Source organism: Dama dama, chromosome 19 (assembly GCF_033118175.1).
Source record: "Dama dama isolate Ldn47 chromosome 19, ASM3311817v1, whole genome shotgun sequence".
Lineage (NCBI taxonomy): Eukaryota > Metazoa > Chordata > Mammalia > Artiodactyla > Cervidae > Dama > Dama dama.
Window position 1 is genome coordinate 42,954,865 of NC_083699.1, and position 12,233 is coordinate 42,967,097.

The 12,233-nt window shown below is 35.3% G+C and overlaps 1 protein-coding gene across 1 annotated transcript in view; it reads left to right on the forward strand.

Annotated features, from left to right (window-relative positions):
* Nucleotides 1-12,233, forward strand: part of OSTN (osteocrin) — a 41,048-nt gene that overhangs the window by 15,608 nt on the left and 13,207 nt on the right. Inside the window, exon 3 of the mRNA XM_061167916.1 lies at nt 2,322-2,536. Within this exon, the coding sequence (XP_061023899.1) occupies nt 2,322-2,536 (215 nt within the window). The remainder of the gene's footprint in view (nt 1-2,321; nt 2,537-12,233) is intronic.

A 12,233-nucleotide genomic window follows, 5' to 3' on the forward strand; every position in this document is an offset into this window, starting at 1 on the left:
AAAAAAAAGGAACTGTAAGTAACAACAAAGGTTGGTATTCCATAAACCAAAAACTTTAGGAGAAAATTCATTATAATTTCAGCCATATATATATATATATATATATATATATATATATAATTGAATGAATTATATAAAGATGAAGTGCTTTTATGTGAAAGTTAAAGTTGTTTACATGTCAGGATTTGAGTCGCTTGGCCAAAATTTTATCACTCTACAAATGTTTTCTTGCTGCCAATACTAAACTACAAAGAAAAAGAAATGTGAGGACATCTTGACACAGAGAAAAGTTAACTTGGCTCATTTGATCTTAAGAGAAATATGCATTCTTTGTACTTTCTTAAATAGCATGAAGTGAGAATCTGAAATGCATTTTACTGAAGGGCAAGTTTTATAAAAGGTTTGTGCCTTTTTTCCTGAGGATTAAGAATATCTTTAAAAAGAAAGAAAACTTGACTTTGTACGTATATCAGTAGGAAGAATGAACACATATTTTTTGGAGGACCCTCTGAGAGATAATAAAAGATCTCTTAACTTTGCCCTTTGGTTTTTCTCCTGATCTTCATAATTTCTTTCTCATGGTTATTCCCTCTTTAGTTTCTATGCTTCCTAGTTTATATAGGGAAATAATAGAAGTTAAGCTTTTTTAAAAGGAGTTCTGGACTTTACACTGTAAGTAACAAAGGGTTATACAGATTTTTAATTTCTTTATATGATGAAAGTAGTGTTTGGAGATGATTTACTTCGTGGCAGTACTCAGAACAGAATAGAAAAGAGACAGAGAGAGGGGATAAATAAATTATATGGGGATTCAGAGGGTGCACTGAGTGAAGAGGTCGTTGCAGTTGTTCAGTTGCTGAGTCGTGTCTGATTCTTTGAGACCCCATGAACCACAGCATACAAGGCTCCCTTGTCCTTCACTATCTCTCAGAGTTTGCTCAAATTCTTGTTCATTGAGTTGGGGATTATATCTAATCATCTCATCCTCTGCTGCCAAGAGGATCTGATATCAATCACTCCTGATAGGAATCAGAAAGAGCAGGGCAAGAGGGATTTTCCAAGAAGAACTAGCCTTACTTAGAGCAGATTTGACTTGTTTAGGAAAGAAGTTCAATGGCCATTAGTCTCAAGAGCTTTGAGGCAGACTGCAAGAATTCCAAAAGAAAAATGTTTGAGTCAATGATGAAAAGGTTTAGAAAGTGCTACTCTTTCATTTTATTGTGGAAAAAAAATGAACAGAAGAGAAAGAGAATGAGATAAACAATTCAAAAACAAAGACAGGATGTGAAAAAAAATGAGTCCTGCTCACACCAAGAGTCTGGCTGTAGTTAATGTTTCTTCTCAGAGGGGAATATTCCCAAACTCTTGGGAAAGAAGTTACATCCCCTGGACTACAGAATGACTCCAGATTGCTAATAGGAGCCTTTTTTAAAATGCTGTGATTGGGCCTGAGAAAGGAAGATAGACTTCATAAACCAGACACTTACACTTTTATGACTTGGATGGACTACCAAGTGGCAATATGTGTAAATATACAAATAAGTAATTTGACATGGGACAATAAAATCCTTGGGATAGCTCTGACTGTCTATAGATACTGATTGCTATTTGTTAGTAAATCACACTGGTAGAGATGGTAAGCTCCCTCAAAGCACAGATTGGATTTTTCTTATTTTTGTATCTCTTCGGTCAAATACAAGACCTACATAGTGGATGTTTAGTGACTTGAATGAATGAATGAGTAGTGAAAAGAAAACAGCAAGAGGTTTATAGTTTTTCAGAATTCATTCAATATATATTCATCAGAAATAATTACTAATTGGTGCAATAATAATGAGCAAAATACCAGAATAGGGATTAAACAGCACAAACAAAATGCTGATTAGACATAGTCTTTGACCTCGTTACTCACAATCTAATATGCAACATACATATGTTGTAGTTAATATAATACAAGGGAAAATGTAATAATTGTAGAGATGGAAAAAGTATAGATAAAACGCTATTAGAGTAATAAGAATGCAGTTGTTACTGGGAAAGAATCTGAAAGAATAATTAGTTAACATACTAAATTTTAGAGGCAGGTCTGGAGTTCATCCTTTCTTTCTTTGTGTGTATGTGTGTGTGTGTTGGTTTCATTTCTTTTGGATAAACTTCAACCCTATGTGTTTTTCTCCTCAAAAGTATTTCTCTCTGGATCATAGCTCCATGAGAAACCAAGTTTCATGGCATGTCAGCTAAAACATAGTAAAATCCGAATATAGATGATTGTATGTATACTCTTTCTCTTAATGAATGGACTCACCTTTCTTGCCCAATAGGCCTTTGATTCTGGAATCTTAGGTGTTCAGTTATCACCCACAGTCAGAGAAGAGAAGTCAGCCACTGACCTGGCAGCAAAACTCTTACTTCTTGATGAACTTGTATCTCTGGAGAATGACGTGATTGAAACAAAAAAGAAAAGAAGCTTCTCTGGGTTTGGTTCTCCCCTGGACAGACTCTCAGCTGGCTCTGTAAGTCACAAAGGTAAACAGAGGTAAGTGAATTCTTGGAGAAGGAACGTTTTCATTTTCTAATTCCTCCACACTGGGTGGAGAAACAGAGAGAATCCTACCTAGAAAAAAGTACAATGAAAGTCTTGTAGGTAAACAGATTTGAAAGTGTCTTAGCCCATTTATGAGCTGAAAGGCATCATTTTGGAAATAAAGTTTGGGAAACAAAATGACTGCCACTTTTGAATTATCAAAGTACTTAAAATTGAATTTGCCACTAATATGCACTAATATTTTTATCAAAATATTTTCTGAAGAAGATTCTGTTGCATGTAGATATAAAGTAATTATTACTAAAGACATACAGCATTTGGGAGGTAAGGTCAAAAGTGTATACTGTGAGATAAATGTTCCAGTCAATTAAGTTTTCCCTTTAATAGAGGTAACTAGAATTCCATTTTTATTTTTACCCTTTTTTTTTTTTTTAAACAAAGTTTTCCAAATGATATGAGTAAGTCCCCTCTCCTATACCAAGAAGGTAGTGAAGATCTCTCAGGACCTAGAGTCAAAACAGATGTGTCTATGCCAAATTTCTTTTTATTTCTAGCCATGTGATTTGTATAAGTATCTTACACTCTGTGTTCCTCAGCTTGTTTGGAAAATGGGGATAATTACTTACCTCCATAAAAATCAAACGGGAACTTTGCAAACTGTTAATCATTATAATAAAATTAAAGTAATTAAATCTCTCTTTAATCATTAAGCAATTGTCAGTACTTTAAAGCAGTTCATTCCAAACATAATTCATTTTCTACCTCTTCAAAATCTATTCCTTGTGCTAGACACTTCATATTAGCAGTGGCCCAAGAGACTACACAGTTCCCATAGTCCAGAATTTGGGGAATATACTAGGATCCCTTTTGCTCACAGGAATCCTCTTCTTCACTTGAAACACTTCGTTTTTCACTACATTCTTTAAATCTTGTTTGTTTTATATGTTAAATATCTCCAAGAGAGCCTTTCACATGAAGACTTTCTTAATTCTGGCCTAAATGATCTTTTCACCTTTTCTTTCTCCAGTCTTCCCTCATCTCTTCTTCCACCACCATCCTCACTTCTTTAGATCACCAATTGTATCTTTTACTACCAGAGGAATCATCTAACACAAAAATTTTTTCGTGAAAAGTTCCCATTGCCAACAAGAGAAGAGCAAACTCCTTAGGAAATCCTATGGAGAGTTTCATTTACTGACACCTCATTTCTTCCTGCACTCAACTCCACATCCTTTAGTCCAGTTTTACTTGGTCACCTAGAATTCTGGGACTTGTCACATTTGTTCCTGGTGAATGATTTTGTTTTCACTTTGATTTTCAACATACAGGATGCAATTGCTAAACTTCTGTTCTGAAAGATTCTCAAAGCAACCCTGGGAAATAAAATCATTCTGGGCCTAGATTTATCCTACATATACTTGACAAAAATTCCACACTTGTATTTTGAAATTCAGATCCTATTCTAATTTAAAAAATACAAGTTAGTTTCACCTATTTTCTAGGCACTGTTGGACAATGGTGGAAAAAAGAAGAAAAATATAGTCTCTGTCCCTCAAATAAATCACATGCCAATTAAAAGCAGAAATATTTTTAACCAATTATAACACAAAGCAAGAGATACATTTAAAAGCAATTTATAAAGAAGATTATGGAAGTGCAAAGGATAAGAGAAAAGATTGTGCCTTCTAATAAACAGAATTTCTTTGATTCTTGGATCTTGCAGCACAGTCTACAAAATAATTTGAAAATCAGTATGTAAATGTTTATGTAAAACTTGTATATGAATTTATAATATTGCATAAATATAAATATATATAATCTACATGGAGCTTTCATCATAATGATTTCTTTAAGCTATCAGGAGATATAATCTACCTAACATAGCTCAATTTATAGGCAATAAGGGGAAATTGGTGAACATTAATATTCATTTAAACAGCATTTCACATTTGAAAGCTAAAAATAAACTATTACAACTGTTTAAAAGATTAGGGAATATTGTTCTCATAAGTAGTACTTCCTGAGGAAGCTACTGGATGAATTTGTTCAGTCAAAATGACTCTAGAGTTACCCCCACAAGAACTGATGCAAGCATAACTTTAGAATTAGAGTGGTTTCAAAAAAAAAAAAGAGTGTCATGTATTATAGTTATGCAGTCTGATAAGATACATGTAGCAAAATATCAAGCAATTTAGGGTCATTAGTGAGAGCATATAAAATTTAGGTAAGTTTTTGATTGCTTCTTGGCTATTAACTGAGCACAAAAGGATATTACAACAAATAGTTGCTTGCAAACACAAAGAAGAAAAGGTGGAATTTCCTCTTTATAAAATTTGTACAGCTATAGCAATGAAGAAACAATACACATATTAGATGAGGTCGAAATTCCCCTTTATATAATTATTCCAGCTAATAAGTGAAGGAGGAATGATAGTATTAGAGTGTCTCCATTTTGCAAACCCTAACGAAATGATGGCTCTAGACAATGATTGTCAATTTTCTGCTAACATCACAAGAGAAAAAAGAGCAAGTCATTATATGCCCTATATTGGACTAACTCAGTACTACTTATGTAACAGAATTACAAAAGAAAATTCTTGCCTCGAGTTCCTTCTGCCAATTTTCAGGAAATATGAGAAGACTAGAAATGACCAGAAACAATACAGGGAATCTGGGGCTTCCCTGGCAGTCCACTAGTTAATAATACACTTTGCAATGCAGAGTGTGCCAATTCTATCCCTGGTCAGAGAGACAAGACTCCACCTGCCTTGCAGCCAGAAAAATCATAAACATAAAACAGAAGCAATGTTGTAACAAATTCAATAAAGACTTTAAAAGTGGTCCACATCAAAAAAATCTTTAAAAACAATACTAGAAGGAAGCAACCAGCAAATCAGACTGTAGAAAATAAGAATAAATAACATAGTTTCTTCCATAAATACATTACAAAGATTTGAAGAAAAACAAGAGATGGGGGGATTAGGGATTGAAAAGATTAAAGTAGATTCAAGGGACTTACTATGCTTCCCTGGTGGCTCAGTGGTAAAAATTCCATCTGCAATGCAAGTGACATGACAGAACCCATGAGTTCAATCCCTGGGTCTGGAAGGTCCCCTGTAAAAGGAAATGGCAACCCGCTCCAGTGTTCTCGTCTGGGAAATCCTATGGACAGAGGAGCCTGGAGAACTACAGTCCATGGGTTGCAAAAGAGTTGGACATGACTTACAGACTCAACAACAAAGGAATTATTAACCAGTCACAATTTGAGGGGTCGGGGTCCTTATTCAAACAATGATTTGTTTTAAAATTAACAAGTGTTAAGAGAATTGTGAATATGAACTATGGCTACTTGATTTTAATTATTGTTTACTTTTAAATAAGAAAATTGTACTGCAGCTACTTTAAAATTAGATTTACTGTCATTTAAATATTCAGCTGAAAGTATTTTTCTGGGATTTGCTTCAAAATAATACAGGAGTAAGAATGGAATAAATGAAACAAGACTCACCATAGTCAGTAACTGTTGATTTAGAATGATACCTACATAAGAGTCCATTATACTATTCTATTTTGGACTGTATTTGAAATATTTCAAAACAAAGTAAAGAAACAAAACTAAACAATAAGATAAACCACAGATTAGACCTGGCAAAAGAGTAGTTACATTCATCATATAATAATCTTAAGAAAATGACTCAGAATATACCACAAAGATATGGAGACTAGAATGAGAAATTATAACATACAATTTAATCTAGTTAGAATTTAGTGGTGATAAGTAGAAGAAAATCACTGTTTAAAGAAATTATGAGTGGTTTCTTCAATAATTTTTCATTGTCTATCATCTCATATTCACCAATATAAGGTTATAGGTCTGAGCTCCATTTTTCGTACTGTAGCCAAAGATTTCACCCATCACTTAGCCTAGGAATTCATAAGTTCTTTTTGTGTCAAAGGCCTCTATGGACCTTCTCTCAGAATACTGTTTTTAAATAGACAAACTTCAAGAGTTGAAAAGTTATCAATAAACTATATAGCAACAGAATTATCAAAATACTTAATAATGAATTTGCAATGACAGCATATATACTAATCTATTAATGTATAAAATAAGATCTGAAAGACATGTCTAAAAAATAATAATTTCAAGTAGGGTTGAGTATCACAGCATTTTCGAAGTATCTGTAATGACAAAAATGTGATCCAAGTGTATCTGTGATTTCTACTGTGACAAGGTCTACTTACTACTAATATTATTGCAATTTATTCTGTACATTTATAACTGAAACAATGCTATATTTCAATTAGAGAGTAATGAGACTAAAGATGTAACATTTCCCATCCATGTTTATGGATCCTTGAATTATATTGGTACATGACCCCAGATTTTAAAGCTCTGTCTCAAGCATATGAAATGCATTGGTTTATTTTCAGTTACTATAAAATATTCAGAAAAGAAAAATTTTTAAATCTGCTTTTGGAAAGGTCCGTAAGAGATGGAAATGGAAGAATGAATGAACAGCTAGAGAAAAATAAAAAAGAAAACAAGCATAAAAAAACACAGGACAAAGTCTATGTCAGATTATAATAAAATGAAGCAAAGAACCACCTATTATTTCCTATTTTATATTATATTTAATATTTATTCCACCTGATTATGACACTAGCTTCATCTTCAATTGAATGTGTAAGTTACTTTAATTCTCAGAGCAGGGTTATCTCAAATATGCTTTGAAATTCAAAATATTTTCTCCATTCAACTCACTTGTTTAAAGCCTGAAGTGGACATTCAGTTTATGAAAAATAAAAGGAAGTAGCTTCGACCACTTCCCTAGCAAAATAATATCTACTATTTGAATGACCTTTAACATTAGAAGATATTGGGATTTTCCTAAAAAGTGGTTTCTCTCTCTTCTTCACACAACACTGAAAATGCCTTGTAAAATATTAACAATAATAATACTTATATTTAAATTTAATTAGGTTAAATATTTTCACAACTGTATTGTTCTAATTCTCCCATTAATACTTTGAGGTCAGGAAGGGAAGTAATATCATGGTGTCAGTCAGCATTTCCACAGGAAACAGGCAGGGCATTTGAAACAGGAAAATTTGAGAAGGGTTTAGACACAGCAAGACTATGAAATTCTGGGAGAGGCAAATCGTAATGTATGGCACAATAGCCCAGGGACCTGGTTTTTGAAGAGTCAGATTCCTTGGGAGAAGCTGTGACCTCCTGTTAAGAGGAAGTGATCTTGCAAGGAGGGAGCAAGTGGAAAATTATCCTGATTTCACTTCCTCTCCCCTTCCAGTCTCTTCTGCCAAGGTTGCCCATTGCCTGCCCCAAACCAAAGCCAGGGAGTACAGGAATGTTTGTGGGATCCAGAAAGGTTAATTTCCTGGACTGAAAAGGCAGAGAGTGTATCTGGAGAACAGATGGAAGTTACCCAGAACAGTTACATACATTCTATAGATTCAGGTCAATAAACACTTTACTTTTAACACTGTTACTATAATCACTTAATTGAAAGAGAAGGACTTTATAGAACATAAATAGAAAAGCAGCTTTATCCCTCACCCATATGCACTCACATTCAATAGGAGTTGTTATTGTCTATCTTTTGGGTAAAAACAAAAGAAGGTACTATGACTCTGTGGGTCACATTGAAATAACAAAAATTTGTCTGATCACTTTTATTAGAAAAACAATCTTATTTCAGTAATTAAAATAACTATTCATATGTCTTAGCTGTTATTCAGTCACTAAGTCCTGTCTAAATCTTTGCGACCCCATGATCTGCAGCATGCCAGTCTTCCCTGTCCTTCACTATCTCCCTGAGTTTGCTCAAACTCATGTCCATCGAGTCAATGATGCCATCCAACCTTCTCATCCTCTGTCACCCCCTTCTCCTCTTGCCCTCAATCTTTACCAGTATCAGGGTCTTTTCCAATGAGTCGGCTCTTCACATCAGGTGGACAAAGTATTGCAGCTTCAGCAGCAGTCTTAGACCAAATTAAAAGTATTAAGAGTGTTTCTCCTTTTCAAGCTGGAAAGCTGCAGTGGGAAATGGTTTGTGTCAATTTACCCTCACCCCTTCCCCTATCACTCTGGGCTGTCTTAAGTCTTCTCCAGTACTGGGGAAGAGGGTGCAAAGAAAAGTCTTTATTTTATTGATACTATCATGACTTGACTTTTATGTTCTCTGCCCTCAGTGAATGCTCAAAGCTGACTCCTCACCATCGGCTATTTTTGTGGGGTCCCTGCATAACCATTGTGAACACTGACATAAATTCCCTTGCCTCCAGCAATGCTTCTCTTCCAGTAGATCAGTTTTGCTCCTCACCTTCATCCTATTCGCTTGGTTTCTTCATTTGACACCACCAGCATCCTGCTGAGGCCGCATCACCCATAACCCCTGGCCAAAAGCAGGGGAACTTTCCTTTTATAATCAACCTAGGCCAACTCTACCCACATGCTTGCTCTACATCTGTTCCACAGAAAACCCACATCCTTGACTCTGGTCACTGAAAGTAAAGCTGTTGCTTATGTAACCATCTCTTCACTCTGGAATTGAGCCAATTCTCACAGCTTCCTGCCCTTTAGATTTCATAGTCTGTTCTATGAGGTCTACCCTGCTTTAAAGGGTATTTGTTGTCATTTAGTTGCTCAGTCATGTCCAACTCTTTTGCGTACCCATGAACTGCAGCCCCCCAGGCTCCTCCGCCAAAGCATAGAGACTGACAGAGAAACAAGATTTTCTTGAAGCCCTTTCTCCATATGAAAAAAGAGGGAAATGTCCCTGTTCTCCAATAACTTGCTCCAGAGAAATTCTCCCTATTTACCTATTCAGTATCAATCTTTTTTCTTTTTCTTTCTTTTTTTTTTTTTTGGGAGGGGTGTTTAAGTTTGGAAAAATAGTTTATAGCAACCTTTTTCACAAATACTGCATAACTCTAGCACCCTACTTTGGAATGCAAGAGGAAATACCATGCTTTTTTCTCCCTCAGTTTTTCTGGGCCACAGCCAAAACTGTGACAGAAAGAATCCCATTTTAACATTCCAATACACTGGGTTTTTAAAATTCCTGACACCCTAAGAAAATATTATCCCCCTTTTATTGGTATATTTTCACAGATATAAAATGACTTCCTGGCTATAATCTAGCTAGACCAGGTTCTTGAACCTCAAGTCCAATAACTTTCTAGAGAAATAAGCTGCTTATGATAAAGAAATTAAATTATGTGTGAATAAGGCATTTGTCCAAGGCCAGAAAAAGTGAAATTCACTTAGAGTGACTACATTAAATAAATCATTTTGGAAAAACTGTACCAATGATATATATGTTTCTATCCTAAGCCAGACATAAAGTTTAAACTAAATTGAGAATAGCAATTCCAACTTCAATTTGTCAGACACAATTGCCCTTCTTAACCATGCCAAAGATTAAGGGTAAAAAATCCTAAGATTTCACCTTTTTAATTCATTGTAAAACAATGCCACAGACTAAGGCCAATCCAGTTCTTCCACAATTTTTTTACTCCTTTCCAGCTTTTAATTGTTAATGTCTAAAGCAGATAGTTCAAAATGGGCTCAATATCATGGTGAAGAACACAGAGAAAGAACTCAGAATGTGGTGCCCTATTTTCATGTTTCCATCCTCATATTCAAAAGTCTGTTCTATAGGAAATGCCCTTGAGCATTGATCTTGGGCCATTTTCCCCAATAATTGTTCTTTATGGCTTGCCTCTTACACCCCAACTCAGGTCCATGAAAAGAAACAGTCTCTTTACCTTTTACTTCTAACCTAACTCATGCATGAAGGTTTAAAACTTTCCCCCAAAAGGGATAATACTTAATTCCATATATGGGTTTTGAAATGTACACTATCCACTCCCCACAAAAGAAAATTATAGAAGATATTTTTGTGTAAATTCATTTGCTGGATAGAAATTTCAACTGTCATTAGACCCTCAAAGAGGCTCATGAGCCAAGTAAATGAAAATCCTTTCTGCCTAGTCCTACAAATCTACAGTAGCTTCCAAATCAGGCATGTCTGATTTGGAACCCTTTAAATCTCACTATTTAATTCCAGAGCTCCTGGTTTGTTTCTGAATGCCTGTTAATATGGCCCATTTGGGGGGTACTATTTCAGAAGCTGACAGTATGCCTAGTCAGCACCATCATCAAAAATTTAATAGAATCTACTTAAGATTGAATTACCACTTTTGAGGTAGAACTCCAAAAGTCATAAGTCAACTGTGTGCTAATGAAGTAGCAGTTTCTTTCATCATTCCAAACATATCACATTTATTAAGTCATATTTTCCAGCCTCATGTTTCCAAGTAGAGGAACTCCAGTTAGAAAAATACTGACCCCAAACACTAATCCTTTATTTATTCTTTCCCAAAGGAGAAGTAATCATGCACCAGATAGGTTAATTTGGAAGGAAGAGTTGAGCATGTTCAGCTCATCCCCTTTCTTCTTGTTTTTATTTGATAATAAGGACTAATTGTGTAAATCTGTCTAATCCTCAGAGGAAATGTAGGAAAGTCATTTAAATGCAAATTGAAGTCTTACTCTACATTCAGCTTAAACAAAATGGCGTTTTGATTTCTATGCATTGATCTTTCATATCTTATTTCTATTTTGTGTCTAAAGATGGACTCAGAAAAAGTGGGGGGCATTATGTATTGGTCCCTAAAAAGATTACATCATCACTCAGACTTGTGTGGTCTTTCATCAGAACATTCTGGAATTTAAATTTGAAAGCCCAATGATCTCTTCTAAATTTAAAAATCCATTTAAAAGTTAACCTTTCATTCATTCTCATTTTTACAGGCCCTTGCTGAGTCTCCTTCATATTAGTCTGTCTCATATATTAGTTTTTCTAAGCTCTTACATTTATATCTAACTTCTTATGTCATTTATTAATTCTATAATTTTAAGTTGTGATTAACAAGATTGCAGAGTTTGGGGGTCACCGTTTGTCTTATTGTTTTCATGTGTTCCATAAGTTCCTCCTGGAACCCTCAAATTTGGCTATGATCTCTTCTCTTGTGGAATCCCACAGCCCTTTGAGTCTTACTGTATTAGGTATCTATTGCTATGCAAACAAGTTACCCAAATACAGCAGCTTAAGACAATAAGGAAATGGCAACCCACTCCAGTATTCTTGCCTAGGGAATCCTATGGACAGAGGAGCCTGGTGCCTACAGTCCAGGGGGTCAGAAAGAGATGGGCATGACTCAGTGACTGAGCAGCAGCAGCAAGACAATAATACACATCTATGTTCTCACTCGATTTTTGTGCATCACAAATCTAGGAAAAGTTTGCTTGAGTGATTCTGGCTCAGAGTCTGTCTCAAGGTTACAATGAAGAAGCTGGCCAGGATTGCAGTAATCTGAAGGCTGCATGGGGCCTGGGGATATCCATTTTCAAAATGGCCCACTCACAGGCTAATGGCAGGAAGTCTCAGGCCCTTGCTAGATCTTGGCAGGAAGCCTTAGTTCCTTGTCATGTAAACCTCTCTAAAGGACTGTAGGATGGCCTTAGAAAATGGTAAGTGATTTCCCCTAGAGTGAGTAATCCAACAAAGCAAGGCAGAAGCTGCAGCATTTTTCATTACTTAGCTCTAGAAGTCATTTCCACAATATGCTATTGGTGACAGAGGTCAGTCTTGTTCAATGT